The 16,052-nt window shown below is 36.4% G+C and overlaps 3 protein-coding genes across 6 annotated transcripts; all 3 read right to left on the bottom strand.

Annotated features, from left to right (window-relative positions):
* Nucleotides 1–494: 494 nt before the first annotated feature.
* LOC132195241 (uncharacterized) lies at nt 495–5,169 on the bottom strand. Of its 4 annotated transcripts, none has more exons than XR_009441623.1 (9): nt 5,034–5,169; nt 4,476–4,583; nt 4,196–4,414; nt 3,765–3,945; nt 3,326–3,463; nt 3,091–3,270; nt 2,872–3,034; nt 2,404–2,748; nt 495–1,767 (listed from the first exon to the last, which is right to left on the bottom strand). XR_009441623.1 is itself a non-coding variant. In XM_059617102.1 (9 exons), exons 1-9 carry the CDS (start codon nt 5,058–5,060, stop codon nt 1,740–1,742), a joined length of 1,284 nt encoding a protein of 427 aa, XP_059473085.1. In that variant the 5' UTR covers nt 5,061–5,169; the 3' UTR covers nt 495–1,739. The 4 variants fall into 4 exon arrangements, 3 of the variants coding, with proteins under 3 accessions (XP_059473085.1, XP_059473087.1, XP_059473086.1); XM_059617102.1 differs by having other exon boundaries at nt 2,509–2,748; XM_059617104.1 differs by having other exon boundaries at nt 2,567–2,748.
* Nucleotides 5,170–5,332: 163 nt separating this feature from the next.
* On the bottom strand, nt 5,333–10,374 carry LOC132195408 (long-chain fatty acid transport protein 4-like). Its single transcript, XM_059617371.1, has 10 exons — nt 10,068–10,374; nt 8,095–8,245; nt 7,794–8,031; nt 7,414–7,657; nt 7,165–7,366; nt 6,919–7,111; nt 6,576–6,863; nt 6,363–6,520; nt 6,152–6,305; nt 5,333–6,099 (listed from the first exon to the last, which is right to left on the bottom strand). Exons 1-10 carry the CDS (start codon nt 10,232–10,234, stop codon nt 5,939–5,941), a joined length of 1,956 nt encoding a protein of 651 aa, XP_059473354.1. The 5' UTR covers nt 10,235–10,374; the 3' UTR covers nt 5,333–5,938.
* A 516-nt stretch (nt 10,375–10,890) lies between these two features.
* LOC132195216 (long-chain fatty acid transport protein 1-like) lies at nt 10,891–15,998 on the bottom strand. The gene is made up of 11 exons (XM_059617060.1): nt 15,710–15,998; nt 13,318–13,468; nt 13,019–13,256; nt 12,695–12,932; nt 12,432–12,633; nt 12,179–12,371; nt 11,974–12,123; nt 11,781–11,918; nt 11,568–11,725; nt 11,365–11,518; nt 10,891–11,304 (listed from the first exon to the last, which is right to left on the bottom strand). Exons 1-11 carry the CDS (start codon nt 15,874–15,876, stop codon nt 11,144–11,146), a joined length of 1,950 nt encoding a protein of 649 aa, XP_059473043.1. The 5' UTR covers nt 15,877–15,998; the 3' UTR covers nt 10,891–11,143.
* Nucleotides 15,999–16,052: the final 54 nt, after the last annotated feature.

The following is a 16,052-nucleotide window of genomic DNA, read 5'->3' as shown; positions in this document are numbered from 1 at the left end:
TTAAGAGTTAATAAATGTTTAACTTCTTCGAACAGTTGAAAATATAAAATATGCAGTCTATCTTTCAAATCCAGTATGATTATTAAAAGTTTATATTTTATTACGGTTTATTTGCCTATTCAATATGGGCGCATTACAACATAATTAGGCATTATGATAATTCCAATATGCTAATATCAATTTGCACGCTAACTGCATCACATTATTCTGATTAAGCGAGTTCTCCCCTGCGCCTGTCCACATCCGCAACTACCCCAGCCTGGCAAGGGCCGTGGAAAGGGGGATGAAATAACAACACTTGGGTCATCTGCACGATGACATGCGAACTAAAAATAAGCCAATACTTCACCTGAAAAATACAAATTCAAAGTCCCACATATTTTTAATACATTATTATTAAGTAAAAAAGAAATAGTGTTCTTATGTTTCATTCTTTCATTATGGCTATGATTTATGAAATAAAATTCGGAAGGTCTTAGAAAAGATTTGGCATTTTATTTTTGATGTGTGATTTTTGCCTCTTAAACATTATTTTTGCAAATTATCAGTGAACCGTTGCAGCGATACGCAAAATGTCATAGAATTGAAATATTAGCTCACAGAAGTTGGTCTTATCAAGAATTATTCTACAACTTTTTTGCAATCCTCTCTACACAGCGTTTTCTTCATGTTAAAAATTTACAATTAAAAAAAAAAAATCAGAGACAGGCAATATTTTTTTAACGTGTTGAGTGTTGCGTATTTCTCAAATGTATGCAGTATCATTTTTTTTTACAAACATTTCATGTCTGAATTCATATTCAGTATTTAAACTTTCACAATCGATTACGCAACGATTTGAAAATGCAAATTTATATATTACAACATTTTATTATTTCACAAGGAAACCAACTTTTGATTTGACAGATCAAAGTTATAGAAAAGCTGAAAATCTCAAAGCGAGCTTAGAAAAATTCAATTCACAACCTCTCGTCAGTTAGTTTTAGTACATAAAAGAGTTGTTCATCATCATAGTTTTTTTTTTCAGTAGAAATTATTTCATCTTCATTTTTATTTACAATTGACGCGTTTTTTTTTAAAAGTGCGTTGCTCTAACGACGGCTAAAAAGGACATTGATTGCAATTGGGATTTGTATTTTGTCTATGAACATAACATGCCTGCGCAGAGTTAAATAAACTTTATTGCGTGATTTAACTTGACGCTTGGTAGAAAAAAATACTTTCAAACTTTTTTATAATTGATAAATTTACTTTTTTTACTGATCAGAAAGTGCGAACCAAGAAGAATTTAACTTTTCACTTTCAATGAAGCATCAATTTGAAATCCTGCTAAATTTATTAATCACACTTTCTGTGTGTATTTTGTAATTTTTTTAATTCTCATTCTCACGACATTAAAAATAACTTTGTTTTCCACAAAGCCCTTGTGCATTGCTCTTGAAAATGGCAAAGTTGCAAAAACCTTGTTGAATAAACTTCTCATAGCAACGCAGCTGCCATTTTTCATGTTTCACATTTTGGACGAATCTTTGCCAATAGTTTGTGATCTCTTAAACAATTGTTTGGAAATTTTGTGCGAGCTATTCGAGTCTGATTACTTTGGGCGGTGCTACCGGCATATCCCGCGCCTACAGTAATAATCTGAGTATAATGTGTGTGCAAAACACGCGTGAAAGTGCAAATTTTCTGCACCAATCACTCGTCATCAATCCAGTCAGTCCTCACCCTCAAACACATAATCATATACGTGACGTACGATTGTAGCAGCTGAAATAAGAAAATCCAGAGTTAAAATTTTTGACTTAAGTTCAGATTATTATTTTAATATAAATTTTGTTTCTGGTTTCGTCTATGAATTTTCTGTTGTTCAGTGTGGAGAGGACCTGATTCCCTGACGAAGGGTTTTAACTAAGTTTACTCTACTGTGCCGCTGGTATTGTTTAGCTGCATTTAAATTATTTAGATCCTTTTAATTTTGAAAAACAAAGTCAATGCCAAGTAGATAGTGAGCTTGTAATCGCCGTTAGAGATAATTAGAGACTTATTTATGATAAAACTTAATTACAAAAGTCATGCAAAACAATTAATTTGAAGTGATGATTTATGAGATGTGTATGTGTTGTGTTTTTTCGTAATCAATAATCAAGATTGAAATAAATAAAAAATATATATGGCAGATAAAATTGTCAACTTCATTTTTTAGTGTGATCTCTCAGTAAGATGTTGTGTTTATAATATAAATACAAAGAAACAAATATAGTCATGTAGAAAATATTATTAAAGCATAAGTTGAGGTTGAATTAATTTTCAATAAAGGCAGAACTTGTTGATTCTGGGGTTTGAATTAAAGAATTGAACAACTACACTTAAAGTGCCAACGAAAAACAATATGACTACAATTACCATGACTGTAGGACTTAATGAGAGAGCTAGACAGATTGAGGTGCGGTTGGTTGGGTGCTCTGTAATTGGATAGACATATTTCATGTGGTGTGAGTAGTCTCTAACCTCTCCATGAGGCGCCTCTTTAACTCAGGTGGATAGGTTACGTAGATATAATGCTCGCCTTGGTTCTCGGCCACATAGTATGGCTCGCCGTCCATCGAGAACTCGTCCCCGTGATATGGCATTGGGATTGCTTGCTGGTGATGCATGTGGTGGTGCTGGTGGCCCAGCGGCCCCTGTTGGTGCTGCATCAACGGTGACGACGGTTCAGACAAGGAACCTTTGTTCCCCCGATATTCCCAGCTTAAAATAGAGAAAATAAAATAAATAAATAAATTTTCATTGCAACGAAAGTAAAAATTAATAGATTTTTTTTCACAAACTTCTTTAATTTAAATTGAAATAGGAACCAAATTTTCAACTCACTCGCACACCAGCCAAATCAAGTAGTAGCAGAAACAAATTACTAGAGCCAGGGCAGTGACCAGCACGAGAAGCAAAGCCCACGGGAATTTGCGGCGGTCGTTTGCCGAGTTCTCCCAATACCTGTCGCACGTGAGATACCAGCAGATCGCTCGGTTCATGTCGGCTGAAAGGTTTTTGTTAATTTCAGCGCTGAACTTTCTTTGTACTTGGATCAAAAACCTTCAATGCTTTTGAACTCCTCCGTGGTGAGGTTGGCGAGTAGACCTGCTATGCAGTCCCAAACTAAATTCTCGCACTGGTCCCTCAACTCGTTCAGCAGATCAGGTCTGCAGTCGGCTTTGAATCGTTTGATCTGCTCGTCTTGGGTGTTTATTCGAGAACAATCGGCACCTGCGGCGTCTAATTAAAGCAGTTAGTGTTCACAGATCATTATGTTAAAAAGATAATTTTCTACCTGACGATCTTTTAGACCTCGAGTTATTACAGTTCTGGTTGGTTACTGGCCGGTGTTGCGACCTGTTTACTTTTAAGTCAGGATTCGTCCCGGCTTTTGGAGCACTTGTTGGTGTTACCACTACTTCCCCTCGTTTGGCTAAAATTGACGCAAAATTTATTCAAAAAAGTTGATTAGTAAATTTAAGAAGCTTTTCTATATTAACAATTATGTATGACAATTTGTAATTTTTGTTGGAATTGGAAAAAAATTGTTTTAAACAATTAATGCTATTATGGGTAAATTTAATATTTTCCTGCTGTTATTTTTATGATTTTTGTAGCAATCATATAAGGTTTTTTTTTGTATTTTTAGCGAATGCCTGCAGCTTTGTCGAGTATGCAACCTGCACGACGGCAACATTGACCAGGGAGTCTAATCGTGAAGCTTCCTCACTTGCCTTTTTGCTGCTGCACCGGTTGCAAAGCGGTCTTAGAAACGACGAGCGCTGCCGAGTTGGCCTGGTCGCGACCCCACAACTCCACGTCGGTGTTGGAGGTCGGAGATCCCTTTATGCCATGTTCCCACACTGTGCACCGCATTATGTCGCAATAGTCCGCCAGGCACACCGAATCCTCAGCCTGACAAAATGAATGTTTTACTAATTTTTCTTACAAATATCATGTAAATAAAATCACTGTAAAAATAATAAATAATAATTTAATTATTTAAATGAATATAAAAATGAAAGAATTAAGTTTTGCATCAAATTTGCTTTCAAAACTATACTTGTAAAATTAAAAGAGATTTTCATAATTAGAATTTCCATTCCTGAGAAATATATGCAAATTTTTTAACATCTCGTCGATCATGCAGACACCTAAATCGTACCACACTCACAGTGTTGAGGTGCTCCGAGTGTCTATTTTCAAAGTGCATTTCGAGGAACTTCTCCGAGTAGAACGATTTGCCGCACAGACCGCAGCTCCATTGCGTCGCTCGGTGTTTGATTTTGGACTCTTGGCGTGGCCAGTAGACCTCTCTCGAAGGGTGGAAAGGGCACTCGATAGGCAGTTTCAGGCCATACCTCGCCAGAATGGGCACCCATTTCTTATAATTAGACAGAATCAAATTTCAAAGTTTCCAATATATTAATTTGAAATTGAGGTACCTTTGAAACGATATTACGCACAACGGACGATCTGTCTCTATGGCAGGGCGGGCGGGGGTCTTGCGGGCCTGGCAGGGGCACCAGCGCCAGCAGCAGCACCACCACCAGCTACGGAAGAGCAAACGCATTATAATGATGGGCCACACGTGCTTAATGTTCTTTTCAGGAGCGACGACGACGGCCGAGTCTCGGGAATCGATGCATACAAAAGCGGCACGAACAAGCAGCGGAGACCGCCGTCGTCGCCTCGAGTGCACGTTGTGTGCTGTGTTTCTTTGATTTTTATCGATCCACCCCTTGCCGAATACCGCAGTGCACGAGGGAATAGCACACAAGTTGCGGTTGCTTGGGGAATTCCAGGTACAATTTTCCCATCAACCAAAGACGAAAACTGAATCAAATTTTGAGCTCAGTCTTATCTTTTTGAAATGGAAAAATTCAACATGAAATCATTATTTACTGTGAAAATTTAAGAGTGTGCTGAGGAAGAACAGGTTGAGAAGCGCGGTGTCAAGCAGGGGGTGAAACCAGGGTGGAGAATTTGCAGGGCTCGCTTACCTCGGAGGATAAGGATTTGGTCTTCATTCATATTACTTTGCAGCACCAGCAAGGCATTTTTTCACGCGTGAAAGCAGGACGGAAAAGACGCTGTTGCAAAATGCAAGGGTAACACACTCTCTCTCACTAGAACGGGACAGGCGCAAGCGCTGCCCTAGGGGTGAGGGTGGAAATGACGGTGGAAAAACCAACACGGGAGGGAAATTCAAACAACACCAATGTAAAGATTACATAACACCACCAGCCAATATTCAAAGGGGAAAATGATTTGAGTAGAGAAAAGAAAAAAAAATAGAAACTTAGTAATTTATATGTGTTTATTTTTGTGATACAAAAGCTGAGGTTTTTGGTTTAATTGTCTCAGTCCTCTTATTGGTTATAAATAGCACAAAAATATGAGGTAAAACAACAGTACTTGATGTGTTTCGGTGAACAGACCTATTGATTCACACATTGTTTTAGCTTATTCAAGACATTTGTTTGATCCCATAAGCTCTAAAATTATTTTGACATCAGGCAAATTTGGTATCGATTTCAAAAATTTTTTATTTTATATGTGTGAATGTTGATTCTAGACATTAAATAAAATGAGATTGTGCTGAGGAAATGCAAATGATAATATTCAGCTGCCTGCCAGGATAAAATAGCAGAAACTTATCCTGCAAGTAGCTTAAGCAACAGTCCATTTTGAGGTAATTCTAAATATAAAACAGTCTCTTATTCAAAAGAACTGATGCAAAAAAAATACAATTTGACAGTGAAACATATCCTTTTCATGAGGGGCATTATTTCTTTCGCAGTCTTATAAAACAAAACTCACCCAGAAGGGGTCGCAAAGCAAAACCGGCATTCAAAAACTTGCTATTAGCTGTCCCCGTGCTCTATCATTTTATGTTCATCACTAACTAGCACTGAACTTTTCCTGCAATGATGTCTTCGTACAAACTTGGAGTGAGTTCTTTGAAATCGCCATCCTTGCTGACTCGAAAATATATAAGGTCAGTGCCAACGTTTGCAGGATTAAACCCATCCTTCTGCAGGTTGAATTTCTTCAGCTTGAAAGTACCTAAACAAAATGTGTTTAATTTATTTTCATAATAAGTTTTAATCAAATATACCTGTCATGTCGATTGTCTTAGCTAGTCTTATAAACATTGGCTGAGCGTACGAAGGAAGAAATTTGGCCAAGGCCTTTCCAAGCTCATCTATGTTCAAGCTATGATCAGAGTCAACAATTGTGGCCATACCAGCTTTTCCATCAGTGTTAGGAATCTAAAAAATATTTATAATTAAAAAGATAATTTAGGAATTATTAGTATTTTCTCTTACCTCAACTCCATAAACACAAGCATCTCTTAACCCGACAGCTTTGACGATGGCATTTTCCACCTCAGTTGTGGAAACATTTTCTCCTTTCCAGCGGAAAGTGTCTCCTGTTCTGTCTTTGAAAAACAAGTAACCAAGCTCATCCATTACCAAAATATCTCCTGTAAAATTCCTCCGATTAAAATTTGTTAAAACAAAAATAAGTAAATAAATTACCTGAAACAAAGTATTTGTCCCCCTTCTTGAACACATTTGTGGTCACTTTCTTGCTTGAGGCTTGTTTATCGACATATCCGTGGAATTCTCTAGTCACATCGCCTTCTTTGATTTTGCCGACAAACATGCCAGGTTCGCCAGGTTTACACCTAATGCACAAATTGTCAGGGCCCTCTCGCAGTACCTCTCCAGTCACTTCGTTCACTTTAACAAGGCCCATTGGATTGAGAAAATCGGGAAGTAGTCTTGGTTGGAAACCAATAGCACCGACAGTTCCATCAATATTAGCTGCAAAAATAATAAATTAAAATCCAAATGAAAGGAGGCCAAAATTGAAAATTACCTATGTTGGTGTTTCCTTCGGTGGCTCCGTAAAACTCCACAATTCCTCTGATGTTGAAGCGGTCGACAAATTGTTGCCAAATGTTCATTTTAAGTCCATTGCCAAGCATGACACGAACTTTATGTTTTTGGTCATATTCCGACGGGGGCGCCGCCAACAAGTATCTGCACATCTCACCAATGTACTGGCCAACCTGAATTCAGTCAAATTTGTTATTGGAAATCAAGTTTGTGTATTTATTCTTACAGTGCATTCATATTTAGTGCAGTCCTCAAAATACTTTGACGCCGAGAATTTTGGCTTGATGACGCACGATACTCCATGGGTGATGGCAGGGCCAATGCCGACCACACCTCCAGCCGAATGGTAGAGAGGAAGAGGGTTGTAGATTCTGTCGTTCTTAGTTAGACCAGCAAAGTAAACAGAGGCCAAAGTACCGAACAGATATCTGAGAGACAATTTGAGGCAAGTTCACTTTCATGTGGGAAATATTACCTTGAGTTTCTGAGCACTGCGGCTTTTGGAAGCCCGGTGGTGCCCGAGGTGTAGATGTAAATTAGCTCATCTTTGTAATCTGGAGGTTTCAGTCCGTCGATAGGAGTGCAGGGTGCGTTGTCCAAAAGTTTGTTCAGCAAATCAAATCCCGGCAGTGAAACATCCAACTCAAATTTCTGGTCGGCCCCACAAAATTTGAATAGTTTTGGGCTCGACGTCAATTCTCCTTTGACGTCAGCTACGGCTGTAATTATATTTATGCAGTCATTTGTTTAATCTGATTTAATTGTATTGAAAAATATTCTAAATAAAATAAATAAATATTAAAGAAGTGCAAAAATGAATTCCGATGAAGGTCATATTTTCCAAATTAGATTTACCTGAACAAAGGTCTGCACTAGCAATGACAGCCTTGGCGTTAACCACATTGAGCGAATGCTGCAAGGCCATGTGCCTGAGAGTATTGTTGACCAAGGCGGTGATCACGCCCAGTCGAGACAAGCCAACCCAGATGGGCACGTATTCGGGCCGGTTGGTGCTCACAAGGGCCACCACGTCTCCACGCCGCAGGCCCAATTCATGGAAAACTTGAGCAACTCGCCAGCTCAGCTCATTCACCTTTGCAAAAAATAAAGCAGAAACCATGAGCGACTTTCATTTGTTGATAAATCACATTGTTACCTGCTTGAAGGTCCAGACTTGGTCTTCGAACAAGAGACAAGGGCGTTCGGGGTATTTTCTGGCCACATCCGACAGCATCGACGCGGGGGTGCCATTTTTGCGTTTCAGTCGTTTGTTCTTGCGAATGATTCTGTACAGCTTGATGATAAACCTGAAACATTTTGTTTGACATTTATTTAACAAACTTTATTGTCAAGGCTATCATTACACGTGGATAGACTAATAACTATGGCGAGCACGCAGATGTTTGTTGTCAATAATGAATAAGACAGTGCGTCACGCAACGCCTATTAAAAGTACAACACAAAGCCAAGCATGCACATAAATTAACTGCAGGCTCCAGAAATACAGCTGCCCAGCGTTGACACGACACGGTAAATATCATGAGCAAAACAATACAAAATACTTTATTATCGTTATTTTTTTTTCAAAACAAAAAATATATTATGAAATATTAACGAGGAGCTTATGATATCTATACACTGTAAAAAAAACCTCTGAACCTTTTCTCACAAGATCAATGTAAATTTTTACGTCGACTGACCTATTGATTTTTTTTCTAATTGGGGTGATATGAACAAGATTTGGTGAAAAAAATTCAATTTTGGACGGGTCAATTTCGAGAGAAAAAAAAATTATTCAGTTCATCCAATAAATTAAATTTTCTTACCGTCTCTCCTTACTTAGAAGTGACAACTACAAATTAATTAAATAATGTAGAAAAATTATCATCTAATTTTATCGGGCCGTTTTTTTTTAAAGCCGAACGAAATGTCAAAAATGCAGTTAAAATAATTAATCAATGCTTTTTTAGCTTGAACAGAGGACAAAGTCAATGAAAATAGTCTCAATCGAAAATAAAAAATGTTAATTAGGCGTCACTGATTGTTGCTCTCGCGACTTTGTCCCCCGAGGTCATCACGAGCGCGCATCAAATTAGTAATGCTGAATTATTTTTCGTGAGAGCAACAATGACAAGGTCCAAGGAGCAAATCAAGGAGTCATTGTATGTATATTTGTTGTCAGCAGAGAGAGGCCAATGACTGTGTAGATGAGCAAAACGCAGGCTCGCGATTTAAGTGCGACGCAGCCTTTAAACTGGGGCATCTGGCTCATCAACGCAGAAATAAATTCCCACACACCCGACCAAGATTATAAAAATATAAATTCTAAAATGCGTTTTAATTTAGAAACAACGCAATACTTCACTAATTGTTGCGAAAAATTTCAACATTTGAATAAAAAAATTATTAAATATTAATAATTGATAAATAAATTTATAAATAAAAATATATTTTAATTTTTTATTACACTGGTTTCGTTGATAATGAATTTAAGATTTAAGTATATGTTGACCGTGTTGACCAACCAAAATTTTTTTTTTGAGGTAATGAAAAAATGTGTTATTTCGCTCTAATTTAATTATTTTAGATCGAGGTGAAAATTGGATTAAAATTTCTTGTGTTTCGCAGGCTTCCGAATCCAATTCAATGATTAAAATTTTCACTTCTTGATTGGTAAATTAAATTAGAGGTAATTAACATAGACGCCGAGTAAAAAGTCACAAGACTGTCTGCATGGCGCTGATAAAAAAAAAATCACTTTAGGGAGTGACCAGCTTGTGTTTGCTTTGCGTGAACTACGAGCCCAGGTTAAAAAGGGAGCGGAGCACGTTTTATTAGCTTTCATGGGTGCGATAGCGAGGCGAACTACCCTTATACAAATCCCCCACTGAGATATCATGGGGATATTGATTATTTAGCTGTTACATAACACACACGTGAGATATGCCTCGAAAAATAGTAAATAATTAAATTTGATAAAAACGCCAAACGAAAAATAAATTTAAAATTTCAGGTAATAAAAATCAGTAAATATGGTTTAGAAATAAATTTTTACGAGAAAAGTCGCATGAATGTGGAAATTCTAAAGTATTGCAAAATTTCTTGGCATGCTCAGGAAGCATTTCTCACCCAAGGTCTCGAGGCAAAGTGCGCAGGATGATCAGGATCTTCTTGGCATTCCACAGGTAGAACGCGATGGCACAAAGACAGAGAATTTGCAGCCAGGACGCGTACGGCCCGACCACCAAAATCGCACCCAGCACGCCGAACAGCAGCTTGTAGTTCGCTTCCTCCATTTCGGGCCGAACGGCAAGGGAAAAAGGGCGGTTTTCGGCGCGAGAAATAGGCGTTTTTCCTCGGCGACTCGTCTTTTCTCCGTCGCGTTTGTGCCGCTAAATCGCAGTAAACAACTGATGTGGATGTGGTGGTCCCTCTCGCCTCTTCCACCGCCCCTTCCTCGGCGCCACACTTATCGCCCGACTTCCCCACTCTCGCTTTTCAATGCTTTTATCCCATGCCGCCGCTTGTTGCTTCTTTTAGTTTTTTTTTCTCGTTTCTCTGGTTTTCTCTTCTGCTTCCTGGCTATTATTACTTTTTTTTAAATTGAATTAAAATAAATTAGCCTGCCATCGCCATAATAATTTGAATGTCTTTATGACAGTTTTGGTTCATATAAATAAAAGGGAGCAAAGACAAAAATAGCTTTATAAACAATAAAAAAGTAATTTATATTTGAATTCAGATCAGATTATAATAATAATGCGAATAATGAATGCGGTACTAAACATAATAATTCTTTTTAACTGTTCTCGTTACTGACGCAAATCAATGTTCTTTTTATTTGCAAAATATTTTATTTGATTATCAAAAGTGAAAAAATTTTAGTGCAAAAGTAATTTTTTATCATTAAATATTAAAAGATAATAATAATTAGCAGCATATATTTTAATTCTATTTTATTTATTTAATTTTTTTATTTATAATAGAACATAAAATTTTATTGGTCATTCTCTGTGCATTCAATTTAAGGTTTATACAAGCATATTGCTATTAGTTTTCTATTTCTATATATGTAAATTTCCAACACAAATTTTAAAATATAGCATCATATAGCATGAAATTTAAATGTAAACCTTAGGCGAAAAGAACATGAAGTTGAAAACAAAATTTTAAACCTAAATAATGGTTTTGACCAATTAAGTCGGTTAAAATTTGATATTGCCCAACAAAATATCTTGATAGAGTTGAGGAGTCAACTTTTCGTAATGAGCCAATTTTCCTTTGCGAATATAAAGAGCATCACCATTAACTTTGGCCGGGTCAAAAGCGTCTCTTTGCAGCTCAATTTTTTTCAGTTTGAAAGTTGCTGGAAATTAGTATTAATAATATAAAATAATTTGTTTTAGAATTAAAATTTACTAATTACATGTCATGTCAATATTCTTGGCAATTCTCAAAAATATTGGCTGTGCATAGGAAGGAATTAAACGAGCAAGGGATTTTGCCAGGGCGTCCAAATCCAAGGTAGAGTCGCTGTCAACAATAGTCGCCATACCTGCTCGACCGTCAGTGCCCAAAATCTGTGCAAACTATGATTTCCAAAAAATAAATATATACAAAATTTACAACCTCCACTCCATAGACGCAGGCATCTCTAAGCCCCGCAGCAGATGTAATGGCATTTTCAACCTCGGCAGTTGAGACGTTTTCTCCTTTCCAGCGGAAAGTGTCACCAGTTCTGTCTTTAAAGTACAAATAGCCCAGTTCGTCACACACCAAAATATCACCTGTAGGAGTGTATTTAATCGTAACAATTTTTGGGGAAAAAATAAAAATCAATACCTGACATGAAGTATTTGTCCCCTTTCTCAAAAACGTCGTGCGCCACTTTTTTGGCCGAATCGCTTTTGTCAACATAGCCATGGTATTGCCTTGATGCTTCAGAATCTTTAATTTTTCCAATAATCATTCCAGGCTCTCCTTTGGAAAATTAATATTAATATTAAAATAAAAAATTTCTAAATGAAAATCCAACCTGGTTCACATCTGATGCACAAGTTGTCTTTACCACTTCGAATCAACTCGCCTGTTTGCTCATTGACTTTCACAAGAGCCAAAGGACTGGCAAAGGTGGGCAAGATGTTTGGCAAAAAGCCAACTGCGCCAACTTTGCCTTCATAGTTAACTGGAATATATTAACTGTCTTAAAATAAAAAATTACACATCATCTAATATATTACCAATGCTGCAATTCCCCTCTGTAGAACCGTAAAATTCAACAACTTTAGGTACTGCAAATCGGTCGAGAAAATTCTGCCAAATGTTAGACTTGAGACCGTTTCCGAACATCTTTTCAACCTGGTGCTTTTTGTCAAATTGTGTGGCAGGCGAAGCAAGCAGGTAGCGACACATTTCACCAATGTATTGGGCCACCTTGAAAAAGATTTTTTTTTAACAAATTTACATAAATACAAATTCTTAATTCCGACTTACCGTGCACTTGTACTTTGCGCAATTTTCCCAGTATTTCGAAGCTGAGAATTTTCCTCTAAGGACACAGGAAAGGCCATGGGTGATGGCCGGTCCGACGCCAACAATGCTTCCGGCAGAGTGGTAGAGTGGAAGTGGGGTGTACATGCGATCTTTGGCTGTCAATTGGCCCAAATGCACGGCAGCCAGAACAACACCGAGATATCTGATGGAAGTCGAGATTTTTACTATTTTATTTTTTATTATTAATTGAATGGAAAACGTACCTTGAAGTTTTCATAATAGCCGCTTTAGGAAGGCCAGTGGTGCCGGAAGTGTAAATGTAGAGTAATTCACTATCATAACTTGGAGGGCTCAAACCCTCAATTGGGGTCAAAGGCTCTCTTTCCAAAAGAGGATTAAGAAAAATAAAGTCGTCACAGGCCCCGTCAAACGATTGGTCTGCACCGCAAAATTTAAAAAGTTTGCAGTCACCCGGGATCAATTTTTTAATTTCACAAATCCCTAAAATTTATAATTTCGTTATTTTATATTATCCTCAATAATTATAATTTTTTTTTTTTTTAAATTTTAAAAAAAAAATTATATACCCTCGCAGAGATCTGCACTGACAACAACTGCCTTTGTGTTGACCACATTGAGCGAGTGCTCCAGAGCCATATTTCGGAGTGAAGTGTTGACAAGCGCCGTGACAACCCCAAGCCGAGAAAGGCCGATCCAAAAAGCAGCGTACTCGGGTCGATTGGTGCTCAAAAGGGCCACCACGTCTCCTTGCTTGAAGCCCATTTTGTGAAAGTACTGAGCAATCTGCCAGCTAAATTCGTCCAACTTTTGAAAAATAATTCACATTTGTTTATTTGAAATTGAAAATTTTCATTCGAAAAATTGCCTGTTTGTATGTCCAAACGTGTTCATCGTAGAGAAGCACGGCGTCATTTGGTCTGTTTCGCGCCAAGACAGATAGCATCGATGCGGGGGTGAAGTTTTTCTTTTTAAATTTCTCACTGTCCATTTTGACTCGAAGAAGAACTTTTAAAAATCTGAAATAGTTCAGATACTATTAAAAATATCATTAACTAGAAATTAACACAAATAATTATTGAAAATCAGAAATGAAAATTTTTCTGTTGGAAAAAAGTATTTCTTACTTTCTAACATGAGAGATAAAATCTGGGATTTAGACTAATTTATTACTTTCATTAATTCCGTCATTTCTTTTATCAATCTTAGTATAAATTTATACTTTAAATGGTATATGGATTTTTTTATTTCAATTATTTTTCTTCTTCTTGACTTCGATTTTTATTTGAATTTTTTTTTTTAATCAGCATAATGCAAGTTCACGTGGAACTTTTTTGCGTTCGCATAGGTCATGTCGGTCGTGATAAAGCATATAAAATGTATAATTGACAAGTTGTGCGGTCGGTGCAATCTTTATCAGTGCCACCTTTCTTGAGCCTTCTCGCTGTTGGTTTAATGTAATGCGTAATATTAAATCATAAGAAAGAAGAAATAAATTATACACGGACCTAATAATTTAAATAGTAAATCAATGAAATTATTTATACGTTACTCCGTTACTCGTCAACTTAACGCTCGGCTTAAGAAATAGCTTGTGATAGAAAATTTTATCCAATGCGATGCAAAAACACTTGGCTCTCAAACACATAAAATTCCTTTCATAACTCACATCAAATAATTAATATAATTGTTATTATCTTTACAACTATCCAAGGCAATACAATAAGGGTAAAAAGAAAAAAATTATTTAAAAATTATTTTTGTTTTAATTTTCAAAGTTGAAATGTTTACCCGCAGAATATATAATAACGCTAATTAAAAATCATTTACAGGAAAATTTATAACTGCGGCAGACGAAACATAATTTTGACTTTTATCAGTGTATATGAAACTTATGGTGCCTGTCAAATGCAGTTGTCATTCTTAAAGTAAATAAAGATTTTGTCTATACATTTTGTCTTCGCCTTTAGGGTCATGTGGGCTAGATAAAATGATGAGTATTCTTTTTTTTAACCTACAAGCGGAAGTTTAAAGTTCAGAAGTTTTGACTAGAAGATTGAATGTATCTTTTTTAATTATTTTATTATTTTTAGCCTTGAAGTAATGAACACGCAGGATAGTCTGCCACAGGTTGTGACGGAATTGCGGCGTCTGTCTATGCCCCGGCGGCAGTGGTTTGGTCAAGTGTGCAGGACACTGGATTCCTGACACATTCAGCTAGACCACTAAAATGCTTGCCAAATATTCGGGAAGTGTAAAATGATTTATAACCGCCAGAAAATTCCTTCTGTTCATCTTTCATTGCCACAATAACAACGGATAAAGAAATCTTCACCAATCTTACCGCACTCTTACGTATTATATGAGTCAGTCTCATAAGATTATTCACACCACACATCAAGAACACGTCGAGCAAAAGAATCAAGTCAACAAAAGACCTTTGAAATGGCATTATTTAGCGGCATGAGGAGAATTTGCATATTTATCATGTGATACAGATATATATTATATGATAATTAATTTGTTGCTTCATCTTATAATTTCATGGCTGCTTGAAAATGCAATTTCATTTCTGATTGAATTCTGATAAATAAATAATTTATGCAAATTTCATTGTCAGTATAATATAAAAAATATTTGACATAAATTGAAATGAAATTTTCACACAATTATTGTATTTATTTTTAATGTGAATTTTGTTTTCTCAGAAAAAAATTTTTTTATAGGAAATTCGCCTATTTTTTTACACATTTTATTACTTACTTAGAATTATTCCAATTTTCATCAAATATTATTTCATAATGTGAAAATCATTAATAAATTGAATTATTTCTTTCATAAAATATGAAAATTAACCACACCGGACCTCTTTAATTTGTTAGGCGTTTTACCAGAGGTCTTATCTATTTTTTTCCCAATTTTGTTATTTTGAATTGTAAAATTATTAATAAACGATCAAAATCTTAATTTTCTCGTGCATATTTTATTATTTAAAAAAAAAACTAGGTTGAAATAATAGATAATCCCCGTCATATCTGAAACAACCTGATTATAAATTAAAGATTGTAAACGTGGAAAATTGTTCAGAAAAAATTAAGCTTTTATGCAGTTGCTTTTAAAAATTACCGAAAGTAACACATTATACATAATGTAGTGTAATTGCAATATCTTTGAACAAAAATGATGATTATGAATATTAATGTTTTTTAAATATTAGTTATTACATAAAAATTAATTAATGATCTCTACATAATACTGACCCAATATCCCTTGGCAGGGTCCGCAGGAGAACCAAAATTTTCCGGCGGTACCAAACGCAAAGGGCGACCACAGCGATGGCTATGAGGTGCAGAAAAGACATTGGCTGGACAAATGACAGAATCACGGCCAGACAGCCTAGGACGATCTTGTAGCTTTTGTCCTCCATACTTAATAGTTGAAAGTACGACAGGTTTCAGTGAAGATCCTTCGAAGACAAGCCCTTTGCAGAGTCCAATGCAAAGTCGACGCTTTACCCTTCCCGCACAATCGTTTTCTTTTTCTGCGTAGCTGTCGCTAGTCGCTACTGTGTTGCTGGGCGGGGAGGGAGGAGAATAGGGGAAA

This window comes from Neocloeon triangulifer, unplaced genomic scaffold (assembly GCF_031216515.1).
Source record: "Neocloeon triangulifer isolate White Clay Creek 2 clone unplaced genomic scaffold, ASM3121651v1 ptg000009l, whole genome shotgun sequence".
NCBI lineage: Eukaryota > Metazoa > Arthropoda > Insecta > Ephemeroptera > Baetidae > Neocloeon > Neocloeon triangulifer.
Note: the sequence above shows the minus strand (reverse complement) of the source record. Positions and strands in the feature narration are given on the sequence as shown.

What these genes read in the sequence shown, in the direction of transcription:
- LOC132195241 (XM_059617102.1), bottom strand. Translation starts at nt 5,060, where the DNA reads ATGAAGACCAAATCCTTATCCTCCGAG. An exon ending in TTGATTTGGCTGGTGTGCGA is followed by an intron (nt 2,749 to 2,871) that starts GTGAGTTGAAAA and finishes CTCTATTTTAAG; the next exon opens with CTGGGAATATCGGGGGAACA. An exon ending in AAGAGGCGCCTCATGGAGAG is followed by an intron (nt 1,768 to 2,508) that starts GTTAGAGACTAC and finishes TTCTTATTTCAG; the next exon opens with CTGCTACAATCGTACGTCAC.
- LOC132195408 (XM_059617371.1), bottom strand. Translation starts at nt 10,234, where the DNA reads ATGGAGGAAGCGAACTACAAGCTGCTGTTCGGCGTGCTGGGTGCGATT. An exon ending in TAGTGCAGACCTTTGTTCAG is followed by an intron (nt 7,658 to 7,793) that starts GTAAATCTAATT and finishes ATATAATTACAG; the next exon opens with CCGTAGCTGACGTCAAAGGA. An exon ending in GCAGTGCTCAGAAACTCAAG is followed by an intron (nt 7,367 to 7,413) that starts GTAATATTTCCC and finishes ATTGTCTCTCAG; the next exon opens with ATATCTGTTCGGTACTTTGG.
- LOC132195216 (XM_059617060.1), bottom strand. Translation starts at nt 15,876, where the DNA reads ATGGAGGACAAAAGCTACAAGATCGTCCTAGGCTGTCTGGCCGTGATT. An exon ending in GGACAAATACTTCATGTCAG is followed by an intron (nt 11,726 to 11,780) that starts GTATTGATTTTT and finishes ACACTCCTACAG; the next exon opens with GTGATATTTTGGTGTGTGAC. An exon ending in CAAGAATATTGACATGACAT is followed by an intron (nt 11,305 to 11,364) that starts GTAATTAGTAAA and finishes ACTAATTTCCAG; the next exon opens with CAACTTTCAAACTGAAAAAA.